Source organism: Phlebotomus papatasi, chromosome 3 (assembly GCF_024763615.1).
Source record: "Phlebotomus papatasi isolate M1 chromosome 3, Ppap_2.1, whole genome shotgun sequence".
Taxonomy (NCBI): Eukaryota; Metazoa; Arthropoda; class Insecta; order Diptera; family Psychodidae; genus Phlebotomus; species Phlebotomus papatasi.
Genome location: NC_077224.1, coordinates 4053992 through 4071615, shown reverse-complemented (window position 1 = coordinate 4071615; position 17624 = coordinate 4053992). Strand labels below are relative to the sequence as shown.

The window sequence follows — 17624 nt, the reverse complement described above, 5'->3', positions numbered from 1 at the left end:
ACAAATCACAAAATTTTACGATTTTTTTGTCTATTTTCGAACATTTATGAACAAATATTTGTCAAGTGATCATGTCAGAAACAATGATTGTCAAAAAAGTACAAACTTTTACACACTTTTTAGTAGATTATATGATTTATAAGCATTTTGTAAGTCCCTAATGCTTCCTACACACTAGAAACAATTTTCGTCAAAAATTACCTTTTTTTAAAAAAAATCTGACGTTTCTGCTTACAAGGATAGGGGAATTTTTTTCAAAAAAGGCATTTTTTAAAGAAAAAATTGTTTTTTTGAAGAAAATTGCATACAATGCTGTACGTGGAAACGTCAAAATTCTGTCAAAAATGCAATTTTTGAAAAAAAAAATTGCTCCAAATCTGTAGAGTCCATAAAGGTGTCTATACATTTATGGCCTCTACACATTGGGAGCAATTTTTGTCAAAATTGCTTTTTTGAAGGAAATTCTCGGCAGCGTTGTAGGGGGAAACGTCAAATTTCTGTCAAAAACGCAATTTTTGACGAAAATTGCTCCCAATGTGTAGACGCCTTAATGTTTAGGTAATTTATTTCAAAAATCATATCCAATTCAAGGTATAGTAGACTCTCGCTAATTCGGCTCTTTTAAGATCGGAATACTTTTTAATTCGGGCAGCAGTTAAATTTGAAAAAATTTTGACATTTTCCAAGTTTGATCTTAGTAATTAAATGAAGGAAATATGCTTAAATATGCTTAAATTTGCATTGGTTTTGCCTTAGTTATGATGTGATTTTGCATTATTAAGGGATTTTTATGACATTTACTGTGAATATGAGTAAGTAAACTTAATGAGTGTGAAGATATATAAAAAAATCGTTGCATTTCAAAAAGTTTGTCGCCCGAATTTCTTTCTAATTCGGATGACATTTCGGTCCCAAATGCCCGAATTTGAGAGAGTCTACTGTAATTCAATTTCAATTTGAATTTATTAAGAAGAAATAGGACAGTATGTCCTCTAATTTCCATGTAATGTATTTCCATCAAAAATTTTTGAAAGAAATTACCCGTTATAGTGTCTACAGACTAGAATCAATTTTCGTCAAAAACTGCCTTGTTTCAAAAAAAAATTTTAACGTTTCTGCCTACAAGGATAGGGGAAATTTTCTTTAAAAAGGCATTTTTTTAAAGAATTTGCTCCTAGTGTGTACAGGTCTTACTGGAATAAAATTCATCAGTCATTTTTGACAGAATTCTTGATGGAAACCATCACGATTCAAGATTGTTTTTTTCATGAAAATTTGTTGTTTTCTGTTGGAAAGAGTGAGAAAAGCAGGGGACATTTCATTTTTCCATACGTTTTTGCATAGAGGCACTGAAAACTATTAGCAAGTTTTTTCCTAAAGAGAATTGTCTTATCAGTCTGATATATTTCGAAATCGTGCATTAAAAGCTATTTAAAAATACATATTTCATTATGCTCGCCGAAATAATACAAGAACAACGAGGAAATTTGTTTAAGTCGCCGTGCAAAATCTGCAAAATTTTTAGAAGGAAAAGTGAAACATATCTTCACTTTTTATTAGGCTTGATGGGCCCCTGGAGAAAAGCGTTTGGTGAAGTTCCTTTTCTTCAAAAAAAATCCTTCAAAAATAGGAAATTTTCTTTCAAGAATTTTTGAAACAATATTCTTGATGAAATCAGCTCCAATGTGGAAACACCTTAATAGGAATTTACAAACATTTACGAACATTTTTACAAAACATTTTTTTCTGTGTACTGCTTAATAATGTCTTTTATAATTTCAAATATTTTACAACTCGATTGAGAACAGTAAATTCGATTTCACCGCTACAATCGGTAATTAGACGAACTTACAATGTCCTGAAAAATGACAAAACCGTAAAAAACCTTGCAAAACATTTTTTTAAAGCCGAAAAATAAATGAATTCTTTCTATAAACTGTGAAAATGTAAGTAATGTCTTAAAAGAAGTCTAAAATGATCCACAAAATGCAGATGAAGCCTTTCTTTTGTGCAATTGATAGTTTTCGAAGGTTGTGGAAAATACTCTCCCTTCGAACGTTCATGCCTTCGAATAATGTGAATATCTTTTACTTTTTTCTGAGAGATTTCCCCATGATTGTCGCATAATTATCAATAATTGATAATAAACTAACTAATATTTAATAGAAATTTTTAAGGCTCTTGGGAAAATTTAAAGAAAATTCACATTATTCGAAGGCATGAACGTTCGAAGGGAGAGGACTTTCCCTTACTAACAAGAAAATTTTCAAAGAATAAAATAGAAAACGTCACATAGAAAAAGCTCTAATAATATTAATTTATAATTAAATGTTGATGTATAAATTTTCCCTTGTGATTATTCAACAATTTTTTTATTAAATGTTTTTTTTTTTACTTTAATTTTTTTCATTAATTGAGTGTGAATTTGATGTTTGCTTGATACAATTTCTCTTTATTTATTCCTTCCTTTGATTTATTATTGTCGTTTCTGGCTGGCACTCTAAAAGAAAATAAAAATAACAAAACATTTTTAATAAATACATCGCGAGCTTTTTACAAAAAAAAAAATAGAGAATTCTAACTATGATATAAATAGAAAGGACGGAAGAATTAGTAAATGATGTGTAGATAGTTCAACAAAAAAAAAATCGTATTATAAACATTTTGCCACAAAATACAGTTGAAGAAAAATAATTAAAAAAAAACACAGATGAAAAATAAAATTGTTACACAATATAAAAAGGATTTCTAGGAAGTAGAAAATAATTTTTTAAAAAATTCTAAAATAACTACGTTGGCAGCAAATTTATCGTGTAATAAAAAAAAACAATGAGAAAAATTCAAAATATACAAGAAAAATAAAATCATAAAATGACAAATATTAAATTAAAAAAAAATCTATTATGAACAAGGATGATATGATATGAAAATCTGGAGGAGAGGACATCAGTGAATGGAAAGAAAGAAAAGAAAATGTAATTTGTTATTACCTCAAAAATTAAAAAAAAAACTATATATTGCATAGAAAGATTTTGAAAAGAAAAAAAAATATGACAAAAAACACTGAATAATTTCCGTGCAAGAGAAAGAGTTGAAAAAAAAATTAACTATTTAGAAAGACGTTTAAGTGAAATGCAAAAAAAATAGAATTACAAAATAAAAATGTATTCTTAGTAATTTTTATATACAATTTTAAAAAAGTGAAAATGAGATCAATACACAGTTTTAAATGTTACTAAAGAGTCAGAAGATGAGGATGAAGAAGTTTAAGGAAAGTTGTGGAAGAGACGTAGTAAGAACACGATGAAATGGTGTAACTGATAACAAAAAAAAATGTAAATAAATGAGATTTATAGAATTTTTGGCCTTTTTAATGTTCCTCTGCAGCAGAAAGAATCAAATTCCAGACCCGTTTCTAGCATTCTCAGCTGATTTCATTCAGGGAAGGCGCTCCTGGGCGGTCTACAATGGATTTCACAGATTCTTCCAACACGGGATATGACATTGTAAAAATGATTACCTTGTAATAAATATCTCGATACGATTAATAATAATAGCTGATTTCATCCAGAAATATTGACAATTACGGATTCAAGGGCAGATTTTTGAATTTTTGAAAAATCGGCAAGGGGTTAGCCAGAGGAACCACTACTAAAGGAAAAAGTCGTTTTTTCATTCAAATCTGGCAACACTAAAAAAAAAGTGGCTGATGTTGCATTTATTTTTTAATGTTTTTAGGAATTTTTATTATTATTGAGGAATTCTTCTTACCTTATTTTGTTGAAAGAGAACTAATAAATATAAAAAATGTGATAATTGTAATAAATTTGTGACACTTGCATATTTTTTTTTGAGACCAAAAGACAGTTCGTTAACAAACACTGATAGAAAATTAGAAATTTTTTGTTTCTCATAAGTTTTTTTTATTCTTTTCTTTCTTTACAAAGAAAAAGAAACTATTCTAGAATCCTTACAGTATAAACAGTGTGAGTTTTATCCATTTTTAGAAGGATAAAAATGAGTTTTTTGAGTAAATGACATTTATGGTGACCCAATGAAATGAATTTCAGTGTCCGGAGGGATTCCAAACAGCACGCAGATTATCTGAAAGGCTACGTGGAACTTTTAGAGCCTCTTTCCGAGAAGATAGAATGTCAGGATGACTAAAAAAGGCCTTTAAGAGCCCTAAAACAGATGGCAAGTGTGGTCTGGATCCTATCTTTTACATGGCAACTTTCATACTAAAAAAACACAAGAAAAAGCAGTAAAAATCACAAAATTTTTCCACAAATCTCTTCACTGGAAACTTCTTTAATAATTTTTGATAAATTTATTACGGAAATTTCCTTACCTTCGCGCAAAATTACGTAAAAAATTTTACCACCACAAATATCACAAAGGACACCATCCGCCATCTTTAATTTGACAACTGAACCGTCTTGGTGTATTTCTTCGAGTAAAGCAAGCACTTTTTCAAGACATTTTCCCGAGGATTTTCCACGAACAATTCAAAAAATAAATAGTCACAAATGCTTCCAAAACACACCAATTTTCTTTTCCGACTCATAAATCACCGATATTCCACAGCATTTTCATAATTTTCGCTGAATTATGAAATGTTGCAAAAGTCGCTGAGTGAGCCATATTTAGCCTATTTTTACTATCAAATCACGCCTTTTAACCAATTCTATGTCACTAAACTAATTCTAAAGACTATTTCCCTTATGCTAACACCAATTTTCATTGAAATTTCATTAATTGCACTTCACAAATTGAGTTTAAAAAGCAATCTCGGCGACGTTTTCTTAAAATCATGGCGACCACCACTACAAAAGCAGAAAAACGACTTTTTCGTTAAATGTTGGTTCCTCTGGTCGAGATTTTGTAAATCCCGTAATGAAAATCGATTAGTTTAACAATTTCTAGTAAAGCGTGTCCACGATAAGATTGTTCCAAATGATTTGATATTTTTACGGCAGATGTCACTAGGTCCGCATTCTCGTTGTATGCAGGGGGTAGTCACTTGTTTTTTTCTGTATGGACTTTCATAAAAGAGAGTGAAGGTACACTCAGTCAGTCCCGTCCCGTCCCGGTATTATGCACTTCGCGATTATGCACCTGACGGAATTATGCATGTACAATTATGCAAGTTTGTCTACTTTTGGGAGTTAATTTATGAAATCATGTTTGAAATACGCCTGAATGCATACTATTTTGCGATGCGGGAAATTTGAAAACATTTTGCTACTTTTCCAGAATAAAACTTTAATTTCTCTTATTAAGGTTAATTTTTTAAATATTCTAACCATTTATTGAAAAAATCTGGCCAAAAAGTACTGTTTGTTTATGAATTTCTATTAGACAGTTGAATCTCTTTGTTTGAACTACTTTTACTCCGCGTGAAATTCGTTCTACGGCAGATTTACAGTAGACTCTCTCTCAATTAGGCATTTGGGGCGAAATGTCATCCGGTTTATCGATAGATTTGGACGTCAAAGCCTTTGTAAATTCCACAAAAAGCGCTTAATTATAAAGAATCACGATAAAATAGGAAGAACTGCAGCGAATTTGAACAAATTAGCTTCATAATTAAACGTGAAAATTGTCAAAAAAAATTTTCGCCCGTTTGAAAAAGAGTCGATTTATCGAGAGTCTACTGTATTCAAAAGAAAGCCCCTGCGGCTATGCAAATTTTCTCGATGCTTCCCAGCAACGATAAAGTTCCCTGTTCGACATGCTCCGAAGGTGGCGGCCTCCCAAATGTTCAGAAAGTGGTGGCCATCAAAGAGTACTATTGCTTCAACCGCGTTCGCTTTTTCCCAGCCCATAATGATTTATATTGGACTGAACCCTGTTCCGAACGCATTTGCTGAGCGGTGTTCAAACTGGAAACTTTCGTTGCTGGGTTAATGCCATTTCGCGCGTTTTTTTCGGAATCGAAAATGTGCATAATCCCGGGACTGAGTGTACTGCTGAAAGAGAGAGAGACTCTGGAAGAATATCAACCGTTTCACTCTCTGTGTAAGGTATTGGAAAATTGTTTTATTTAATACAAATTATTATTTTTAAAAACAGTTTGTGAAAAGTTAGTTAATTGAAAGTACAAATTCAATTATGAAATGCTGTATAGTGCAATAATTTCAGCAGAAGGTCTAGAAAAATTACGATGAAATTGTTGTCCTGCAAGTAAAAAATTGTTGTATAGAAGTGCTTGGGAATTTTTTCCCAAAGAGTTTTCAGCCGTATAATATAAGGGAAGTGTACCACGGATCAGAATGTTAAAAGACATGCTCCATATTCAGTTGAAAATGTGAGCCCCAAAACACTATTTGGTATATTTTTTTATTCCAATGGGTATATTAGAGATACATTTAACTAATTCCGTGTATATTTACAATTTTACTATTTACGGAAATTAATAATATATTGGTTTAAATGCAAGAATGCAGTGCGTTCTATGGATCGGAAGGGGGTGAGCCACGGATCGTCAGACGGTTTAGATGAGAATTCATCTGCTTTCTTAGCATCCAAATCACTCTACAAAGCTTCACTGAACCTTTTGACATAATATTCAAGAAAATCCCAGAAGTTCTGAGATTTTCTGGAGGAAGTAAGCGATTAGTGCTGACCAAGTTGGGTTCTTGAGGAGATTGAACAAAATATATAACCAAATTCCAAGAATCTGGGATTTTCTGGAGGAAGCAGCAGGAAGACATGTGTCCTGACTTGGATTTTGATCTTGGATGTGTTTTCATTCATGAACAAGGAAAATCCGGCAGTTCTGTGATGTTCTGAACGAAGAAGATTCCTGACCATTAAAAAATTGTGAAGGAAATATCAAATCAATTTGATATTTAGAATTTCTTTGAAATTTTATTTCAATGTGACTTTGAGATTTTTTATTGACATAATTTGGCCTAGTTAGTAGCCATTCAAAATAATGAAATAAAATATTGAATAAAATGTTCCATATTGAAACAAATATTTCAATATTTGCCTACACACTGGACAATTTTCTTCAGTATTGAAACTTTTATGTCAATAAATCTTTGCAATGTGGAGGCAATCCTTGTCAATATTTGACGTTGGAAAGAAATATTTCAATAAATTATGTCTAGTGTATAGCCAGCTTTATAGTAAGGAAAGGTGGAAAGGTTACTGTTAAGAAGAAAAATCATCCGTTGAAGGGGTAAGACTGAAGAAATAAAAACACTTTTGGTACATTTCAATAACATTTATTACAAATCAATATATCTCACTTTGTATTGCAGATATTTTAATCATAAATAACTTGTTGAACATTTTATCTATACAACTAGAAAATAAAATAAATTACATGTTAACATGCTATATAATCTGATTTCTCTCTCTTTCTATCTGTCTCTCTTTAAATGTGCAAATTATTTTCAGTTTTACCTCCATTTTTCCTTTTAATTTACTATTTTTATTTAATTCACTGGATCGACTGGAAAGGGATGGAAGAGTAAAGTCGAAGAAATAAAAAATATATTCATAAATTAGTTGTAATTTGTGTGTTGTTCATTCTTTTTTATTTAGTTTTCTTTCAAATATAAGGACTAGAGACACAAAAAATATCTTGAACACACAATTATTTTGCAATTTTTAGCAGATATTATGTAGAGAGAAAAAAACTCTCAACAAGAAAATAGTCGAGTAAGCTTCACAAGCATCACTGTGATTTTTTATGTGTTTTTGTAGAACCCAAAAAGGCTAAAAGTAATGTTTCGATAAGTATGGATCATTAGGTATAAGTTGCGTAAAAAAGGCAAGTATGATGTAATGATCTCTTGACAGCTTTAAATTTCGATGATGATATTTCTTATTCTGCCGAGATGCATTTGTGGAACTTGGAAGTGTCTCAGCTAACAAAATTTCAACATTGTCCATGCTTAACGAAATATAATTTGTGTGAATAATCTTTGCAGAACTTCTGCGGAATTTCCACCGGAATTCCGGAATATTAAATAATAAAAGAAAAAAATCAAAAAGGAAATTGTGCGGATTTTTTTTAATAGTTTTTCCCAAGGATTTTCCTGAGAATTATCCCCAAGCCTTTCCCAAAGAGTTCCCAGGGATTTTTCTGAAAGAAGTCCTCTAGTTTTTCTGACCCCTGACTTTTCCAGGGGAGTTTCCGTGGAAATCCTTAAGCAAAATTTCCCAGTTTTTCTCATTATTCTCAGGAAGTTCGTGGGGATTTTCTTGTGAATAATCCCCATTTTCCTGTACCATGTTACCAGGGATTTCTCAAGGACAGCCTGAGGGAACTTCTCCCCCAAGGTGAAGAAGATTCTCTATCAGAGAAAAAAAAATATTTCGTAAAATTGTTCGTAAATGTCTGTGAATTCCCTCTAAAATATTCGTAAATGTTTGTACTTTTTTTTTACAAACATTGTTCGTAACTTGATCACATAAAGAACATTTTTTGTACTTTTACAAACATTTGTTCATAAATGTTCGTAACGACTCAAAAAAATGTTTGTAAAATTTTGTCACTTGTAAATTTTTGCCAAACAAACAAAAATCTACGAACAAATGTTTGTAAAAGTACAAAAAATGCTCGTCAAATGATCATGTTACGAACAATGTTTGTGAAAAAAGTACAAACTTTAACAAACTTGTTTGTGGGTTATACGATTCACGAGCATTTCGTAAGTTCCTAATAGGAACTCACAAACATTTACGAACAATTTTACAAAATATATTTTATTCTGTGTAGCAAATTATACTACATGCCAATTCAGCTTCTTTATTCGGCCCCCTTCTTTATCTTACCCTAGATACCCGTTGCGGGATTTTTCGTGGGGAAATGGTGATAGTTCTTCTGGATTTCGCTATGGAATGGCGCAGATTTTTTCAGACTAATATCTTATCAGTCAAGATTTTTTTTTTCTAAAAAAAATTGACTTAGAACTGGATTATTAAAGTCAAATTACCAATTAGATTTTGAAAAATCAATAAAAATGGTTGCTGTTTAAGGTTTTGAGACCCATGGGAACTGGACTAAAGCTCTAGTCTGAAGACGGTCTTATAGAATTAAGGCTCTAAAGTCTTTTAATGAAATAAAAAGGCTTATAAGGAGAATTTAGTGTTTAAATTCCTGTAGAAACTCTTAAGGCGCTTGACAGTGCGCTATTTTACTTTCAGTAGTCACAGAGACCGAACAAAGAGCGCTATAAGCAGATTATAAGAATTTTGGTTCTATAATGCTAGAAAAAAATAATGCCATAGAAAATTCAGCTAATACGGAATTATCCCAACATTATAGAATTCAATTTCGAACGGGAGATTTCGAATGAATATACCCTTGTTTAAATAGGCCTTATTGAAAGGCAAGTTAGGTCTTTGATAGACTTAGGACTTAAGTCGAAACTGGCCGAAACACGGCTTAGTGGAAAATGATGGAAAAGTAGTTTAAGGGGTTATATCGAGGAATACGCCTAAAATTTGCGGTTCTAGATTTTAGATTTTCTAGATAAATTTTGCGGCACGAGCAGTAGAACTGGAGTAAGTTTCATCCGATTAACTTGAAATTTTCAGAGCAGCTGCTTAGATAGATTCCTCTCGTTCAGTAATTACCTTCCCGATTTGAGAACTCTCTCCGGTTGAGGTTTTTCCTTTACCGATTTGAAGGTACAGTAGACTCTCTCAAATTCGGGCATATAGGACCGAAATGTCAGCCGAATTAGACAGAAATTCGGGCGACATGTGCATATAGATATTGAGTTTACACAGAGATATATATCGTAAATTGCATGAAAATCCCTCAATAATGCAAAATTACATCAAAACTAAGACAAACCATGCTAAATTTGAGCATATTTGATTCATTTGATAATCATAATCAAATTTGAAAAATGACAACAAACTTTTTTCAAATGTAACCGCTGCCCGAATTAAAAAGTAGCCCGATCTTCAAAGAGCCGAATTTGCGAGAGTCTACTGTATATCAGAGAGAACTTACCTAAAAAACCGTTCGAAGTTCGAAAGTTTAAACCGACGAGTTACACAAAAGTGAGTAAGTTCATGAAATGGACATTTGTCTTAATAAAATTGCAATTAAAACGTTCTGCCATCCTGAAATTCCACAAAACTACACAAAATTCACTTTTTGCAGGAAACTCTTGCACACTGTTGTTGACATTGATGACGATCGAAGTGTCAAGAATATCGAAATTCGAAATGGCAGAACAATCAGCGCTAAAGTGGCGAGTACATGAACTTGCACTTTAGGCTTCCGGTAGATTTTCGAATAGGTTTGGCTTAGCTTTGTCTCTTCGAAAGGTTATTACTGAACGGAGCCACCTCTCGTTCAGTAATAACCTTCCCGATTTGAGAGCTCCTCCGGTAGAGGTTTTTCCTTTACCGATTCGAAGGTATATCAGAGAGGACTTACCTAAAAACCCGTTGGAAGTTCGAAAGTTTAAACCGACGAGTTACAGAAAAATGAACAATTTCCTAAAAAGGACATTTCTTTTGAATGAAAGTGCAATTGAAACGTTATGCCTTCCTGAATTTCCACGAAACTACATAAAAAATCACTTTTTGCAGCAAACTTTGCACACTATTGTTAACATTGTTGACGATTGAAAGTATCAAGAATATCGAAATTCGAAATTTCAGGACAATCAGCGTTAAAGCGGCGGGTATATGAACTTGCATTTTAGGCACTTTAGGCTCCCGGTAGATTTCCGAATAGGATTGGCTTGGCTTTGGAGTGGCTTTGTTTCTTCGAAAGGTTATTACTGAACGGAGCCGTTGACGATTGAAGTGTCAAGAATATCGAAATTCGAAATTGCAAAACGGGCAGAACAATCAGCGCTAAAGAAGCGGGTATATGAACTTGCACTTTAGGCTTCCGGTAGATTTTCGAATAGATTTGGCTTGGCTTTAGAGTGGCTTTGTCTCTTCGAAAGGTTATTACTGAACGGAGCCAATTTCTTTCTTAACTGAACTCAACAAAAGAGAAGTCTTGGCCTCCTAGCTACCACATGGCTTTCCACTGTAACAAAAGACATGAGGTCGAAGGACCCCGAAGACGAGACAACGCGGGATCGCATTGCCTGGCGACAATGTACAAGGAGTGCCAACCCCATCTAGTGGGAAAATGGCAAAGTTTGTGTATTTAAATAGTCTTTACGGCTGTTTGACTTTTCGACCTGTCAAAATGTACTTTAAATATTAAATATCTTGATCAGTTACTCAAAAACAAAAAAAATCACAGTGAATACTCGTACTGTAATTTCACAGAATTATCTCTTTTGCTCTCTGAATGTGTAAATATATGTAGATATAGTACCAGCGCAAATGTTTTTTTTTCTTGCCGCATAGCAAATATATAATTTTAATTTTTTTTTCCTTATATTCTTCTGAAGCAAAGAGAGCGGGCAATATACAAACATCCAATATACAGAGATATTATTCTCAATTACGTGACACTGAGAAGACAACATTGATATTATTAAAGTAATTAATAAAGTGTCAATAGTGAAGATAACATACTTCTCATTTTTTTCTTTATTCTTTTTGCTTCTTCAGTAAACAACATTGAATGATTTTATGGATGATCCGAAAAAATTGTAAAGAAAATTCACTCTAGATAATTCAGTTAATTCAAACTTTTGGATCAAAAGGTTAAAAATGCTGATTTCTCTTAATCTCTGTAAACGTCACATTGTGATTTTTTCTTCCTATCTCGAGTGATCTTTGTGTTTTGATTAAAGATTTTCATTGATTTGTTTTATTTTCTTTTTTTTTCTCTCTCTAAATTGCTTCACTTCGTCATTTGTATATGTTTTTTTTCTTTATTACTTTAACACTATTAATTTCGTTTTATTGTTCCTTTCATTTAAAAATTCATCTAGAATATTGAATGATTTTTTTTGTCTTATTCTCTATATTTTATTTTAATAATTCCTACGGATTAAATATTTGTATTTCATGCGACACTATATGCTTCTTTTTTCTTGTAATTTTTTGTTTTTTGTTTTCTTGTAAACAATCTCCTTTACTAATATATCGAAGAATTTCATTCTAAATTCAATAGTAATACTTTTTGGGAAAAAAACAAGTATTTTAGAAACTATTGGAGAGAATTTAATGATAAATTTGTTCCAATAAAATTAAAAAATAATACTTCATTGAAGAGACTTTTGTTGCTCTTTTCAGCAAATTTGCATTTTCTTTTTTTTTTTAATTAATAAATTCCTAATGACAAATTAATAAGACATTCATCTCCAACAGAAACAAAATGAGAGAAAAAGGAATTTATGTCCACAAAAGAAAACTGCAAGAAGTTTTTCCTCCTTGAATCGCCAAAGGAAAAGTGAGAAAATTCATTTTCAATTTATTGCTAACGAAACAGTCTTAAATAAACATTTTCTCATATTTTTCTTTGTAGATTCTTCTTCACTGGATTCTCTATTTTTTTCTTATTATCTCTCCCTTGTCTTATTTTTTTCTCTTCATTTTTTCTGCGGGAAAATACGTCATAGTCGAGAATTTCTCCCAGAAAACTGACACATTTATCAGTGACACGCAAAAATATGACTTTATGGTATTCACTGAATTAATGTAGTAAAAGTTTACCACACTCTAATTACGAAATATAAATTGTTTTCTTATCAAATACACTCGAGAACTCAATTACTCCCTAAAAATATTTAATTCCCCATGGAAAATTATATTTCCTCAATTCCATCATAATTCTTTATTAGATTAAAATGTTACTTTGAAATGTGAGGTTATGTTTAACATAACCTATAAAATACTTTTAAATTTTAAGGGTACCAACTTTAGAATTGCAGACGAATTTAATTTATATCAAAAGAATTTATTAAAAATCATAGAATTACTTTAATTTGGGACACCATTTTCACATTCAATTGAAAAAAATGTTGGAAATTTAAGGTTATACTGAACATAACCTTAAGACTTCAAAATTCTTCGAATATCATAAATTATTTTTAGATTTATTCTTCATTTAAGAAATAAATAAAAGGATTTTCATAGAGGGTAAGTGTACCAAATTTCGGCCAGCTTGCAATTTCGGACACAGTTTTTGCAAACTCTGGAGAATATACAATACAAAATAATAGCAAAAATGTCTATCCCAATATCGAGATGAAAATTTCCTATTGGAAAAATTCCGGAAGGGCACGGAACTATAAGAAACAAGGTGGCCAAAATAGGCCATCAAAGCTATATCTACATTTTTATTCATTTTAAAATGCATTAAGAATATATATTTAAAGAAAATAAAGACAATAAACTGTATATAAGGTTTAAGGCAACACTCCTTAAAATGAAGTAACAAAAATCCAAATTTGTATTAAAAATATTTAATTTCAAACTTAAGATTTTGGCACTTGCAAGCAACTATGCCGAAATTTGGCACACCTACCCTATTCTGATTCAAAAATAAAATTGTCGGTTGAATATTAACTGCTTAAGCAGCACCTTGTTAGTTCTTGAAAAAATGTCATCATTTTGATATAAAAACTGACTCAACTCACTTAAAATATCGCTCTTAAGGTTTATTCAAAAATTCAAAATGCTTAGCAAAAATTCAAAATGCTGCCTAATAATAATATTTCTCTTAATATTAAGAGACTTATTGAGGTTATGTTACTCCTAACCTCAACCTTACAAAAATATAGGGGAGACCGAGTAGAATAACCCCTGCTAATGATCTTTTTCTTTGCAAATATTTTCAAAAAAAAAAATGTTTGAATTAGATAGACAAAAGATATTGTGAATCGTTTAGTGTTTCTTCTAAGGCAAACTATAAAATTCCATTTCCAAATTTTACCCATAACTAATTGTGTCTTGGGAATTCCTCAAGCAATTTCAAAGATGTGGTTGTATCCAAAACTAAATATTTCTCTTACAGTTAAGAGATTTAAATGAGGTTATGTCAGTTCTAACCTAATTTGTATTGTAATCTAACTTTTTTATTGTGAAATTATCAAAGTTTAATAGAATCAAAAAGGAGATCGGGACAAAATAAAGACAAGAAATGTTTTTTTTTTGTGAAAAATAAATTTGAAAAAATTATTTAAAAAAGAATATAACTAGAAATAATATAGGGGAGACCGGGGCAGAATTAGCCACGTATAGCATTAAATAGTGAGGTGTTCGGGTTTTCCTTAGGAAGAATATTAAGCAAACTGCTATCCTTTCAGAGTAGTTAACTCCCTCCCTATTCGTTTAAATATTTATCAGTTTCATTGAAACATATTTTTCATAATTTATAGGCAAAAAAAATATCATTTGCTGGCCAATTCTACCCCGGTCTCCCCTATCTCTTATTATTAAGAGATTGAACGAAGTTATGTCAATTCCAGGCCGAAGATATCGAAGATAGACAATATTCTAAATCTAGAATTTGAGGTTAAGTATGACATAACATAAAGAAATTTCGAACTATAACTTTATTTGATTTTTTTTTCATTAATTTATTGTTACTTTTCTTTTTAAATTCTATAAAAAAATAAAATATATTTAAAATTTAATAAGAGGATTTGTTATATATCTGGGGTTAGAAATGGATTTAATTATCATTATACTTTTAAAATTGTTTTATCAAGGTTAAAACATTGGTTGCAAAGTTGAAATTAAATTTATTTTATAGGCCTTTAGCATTGAGAAGTTTTTTTTAACAAATTTGTTAGAAAATTTTCAACAGGAAAAAGGTGCTTTTATGAGAAAAAGTTCAAGCTAGTTGAACTTTTTCGCATAAAAGCTTAAAAATAAAAATTGGGAACAATTTTTCAGACTGTTCCTATTGGGAACAGCGCCATCCACTGAGTTATCTTCTGACACGTGTATACCAGTGAGTTGTCAGATCTACTTGTGAATGGTAATAAGATATCCTTTAGCAGTGATTTAATGAAGGTTTCGGTTATTTCCATTCAATTTTACTAAGAAGCTTAATCAAAACCACCAAATGCCAACGAGATGTTCAGATTAAAAACTGGTATTTATTGCCAGTTTTCGTGCGAATTGAGAATTACAAAAATCTGAAAATTTTCTCAATGGAAATGGCCTAATAGAATAAAAGGAAGATTTTGGAAAACTTTAAAATCATCTGATTTATATTTTAAAATCCCTCTAATCTCTTAAATCGATAAATTGGTAAAGGTAATTGTTGTAGGTTGTAGGGTAGCTTGGGACAGTTCAAGATGATTAACCTTTTTTTTTAAATCATTTGCCAATATTTCTAAACTACATTTAAGTTAAATAAAGCTGGTTCTTCTTGGCTATTGGATATTTTCAGTTTATCAATTTATTATTTGAAAATTTTATATTTAAAAAAAAGCATATCTAAACTGCCCCACCCTCCTCAATATTCGGAGAATTTTGATATATGCCATTTGAATTTCGAGTCACTGTATCCAAAGGACTTTTAGCTTAAGAAAAACATCCGTTTAGCAAACTTTAGCAAGGTCCATTTGGCTGTCGAATTGACAAAACTTTTCCATATTCTGTATGGAAGAATATCCTGTTAACAAACCTTTTTTGTTAATTTGACAAAACTTTTATCCAGAGTACTATTATTCAGTTAATATTTGACCTTTTTAGAATGTTCTTTGAGGAAAGAAAAGGAGCTATTACCTTTAAAAATAATTACAGACTCCAAGTAAAAGATTCGGGAAGAGCAATTTATTTTAGTACATGTATGTACTAAAATCAAGCTTGATAGAAATATCGTCGGTTGCGTCTACCTCTGTCGTATCTGCATTTGTTTTCTATCTGCATTCGGTGCAAGCTACAATACAGACGACCCCTCTTGCGTGAAATGCTGACACAAAAGAAATGCAGATACGACAGAGCTCGACCCAACCGACGATATGCAGACATAAAAGGAAAAGAGAAAAAGTGATGAATAGAGACTAGAAACATGAATTGTCTCTTCCTATCACAAATGGTAGGAAAAGTCACAACATTCAGTTAGAGAAGTGGTATAATTATTGTACTAAATCTCAGGCATGTTCTAAATAATCTCAGTGTACTTTTTAATACTAATGAATGAATGAGACAGGGAATGAAATACTTTATGTCTTTAAATATGTTTATGAAGTGTAATAGCTCCATTAATTTTTTGTTTGGTGAAAAAGAAAAACAGGTACTTGAAGCGCAAGTTAGTACATGATCAAAAAATAATATTTGGTACTAAAAATTTAAAGTTTAGTATTTTTCACGTTTAATTAAATATTCAATCTGATAAAATATTTGAGTTCCATTGCGATTTGGGATTAAATAGAACTGGGAATCGTTCAGAGTTTTAGTACTAAAATATTTGGTAAAATGTGAATAATGCTTTAGCTTGAGCTTCGGCATTTTTTTTTTGTTGCAAGTAGATGGAAAAACCTTTGCAGTTTATTTTAAATGTTAAGTATTGAGGACATAAATTCCTTACTGTCTGAGTTTTCTTTGTCTTTCCTAAGACATACAATTCCTTTAAACATTTCTACGCTATTACACCTTTGCATTATCATCTAAATTAACAACAACAACAAAATATCAAATTGTTCTCATTCACACAAGACGAAAAAGATTGTAATTTACTAAAAAAGAAAAAAAACCTTCTTCCTTTTTCTTTTCAAACTGGAATGATTAATATTCAGTTTAGATATTTCACTGTCTACATTTTCAACTCTAAAAAATAGATTTTGGGCATGAACAAAATAAAACATATAACAATGATTCTTCGTGATATGAATCGCACAGCAATATTTTTTTTTAATATATTGGATACTTAAGAAATATTCATCTTAGATAATTTAATTCGTTTTTCTTTTTGCTATTATCATTTATAAATAAATAAAGGGAAGGAGCAAATATCAGGATTGGGGGAATAAACAACAACTAGAAAGAGAATAAATTTTTCTTTTCTTTTTTTTTCTTACGATAATTCCGATGCATTTCGATGTGACATCTTCATTTTTTCGTTGCGACATTCACATCTAAAGCATTCTCTCTTTCAATTAAATTATGCTTTTTTTCTCACATTGATACGTTTTGTTTCATAAACACATTTTCAAATAATTTCTTTAAGGGGGAACAACAGTACTGAGAAGAAATATTTACAGATGGAAAACTTCCCGAAAAGATAAGAAAATAAATCTAAAGAATTATTTCTCTTTGAATTTTTTACGTAGTATTTTGTTTTTAGATGAATTTCACGCCTAATCGCTAATATTGCAGCAATTTTATCCCGGTAGAAGCCTTCTCATTTCATTCACAAAAAAAAATAAAGAAAAATCTAATTATTTAATAAACTTGAATATCGAATCTTGTTGTTGAATCTTCATTTTCTTTTAAACTACCTCTCTCTCTCTCTCTCCTCTTCGGCTAATTGTTAATTGCATTAAACACCCACAAAGCCATACACCTCGAGAACGCGTATTTCAAAGTCTCCAGATGGGCAAAGAGGTGGATTGTTGAATGTCTGACATTTGTCCGTCTTACCATATCGGATGTTTTCATCCATCCAAATGGCCTGTCCCTCACTGTTTCGGGCAAACACAGAATGAAAGAAAGAAAAAAAGATAGAGAAAAATACCAAGATAAAATGATTGATTTTCCCATTTTATCGACAAAGT

At 31.1% G+C, this 17624-nt stretch overlaps 2 protein-coding genes across 11 annotated transcripts in view; one reads left to right on the top strand and one right to left on the bottom strand.

The window, feature by feature from the left end:
• Positions 1-17624, bottom strand: part of LOC129806475 (GTPase-activating protein skywalker) — a 341214-nt gene that overhangs the window by 258977 nt on the left and 64613 nt on the right. For 9 of the 10 annotated variants that reach the window (XM_055855110.1, XM_055855106.1, XM_055855107.1 and 6 more), the window contains one exon: positions 7220-17531. In XM_055855110.1, the coding sequence (XP_055711085.1) occupies positions 17390-17531 (142 nt within the window). In that variant the 3' untranslated portion in view covers positions 7220-17389. Of the gene's footprint in view, positions 1-7219; positions 17532-17624 lie in introns of those variants that run through there. The other variant, XM_055855105.1, reaches the window with a different exon arrangement.
• LOC129806466 (RB1-inducible coiled-coil protein 1) overlaps positions 1-17624 on the top strand; it is a 139163-nt gene that overhangs the window by 68136 nt on the left and 53403 nt on the right. The gene's annotated exons all lie outside the window — the stretch shown is intronic.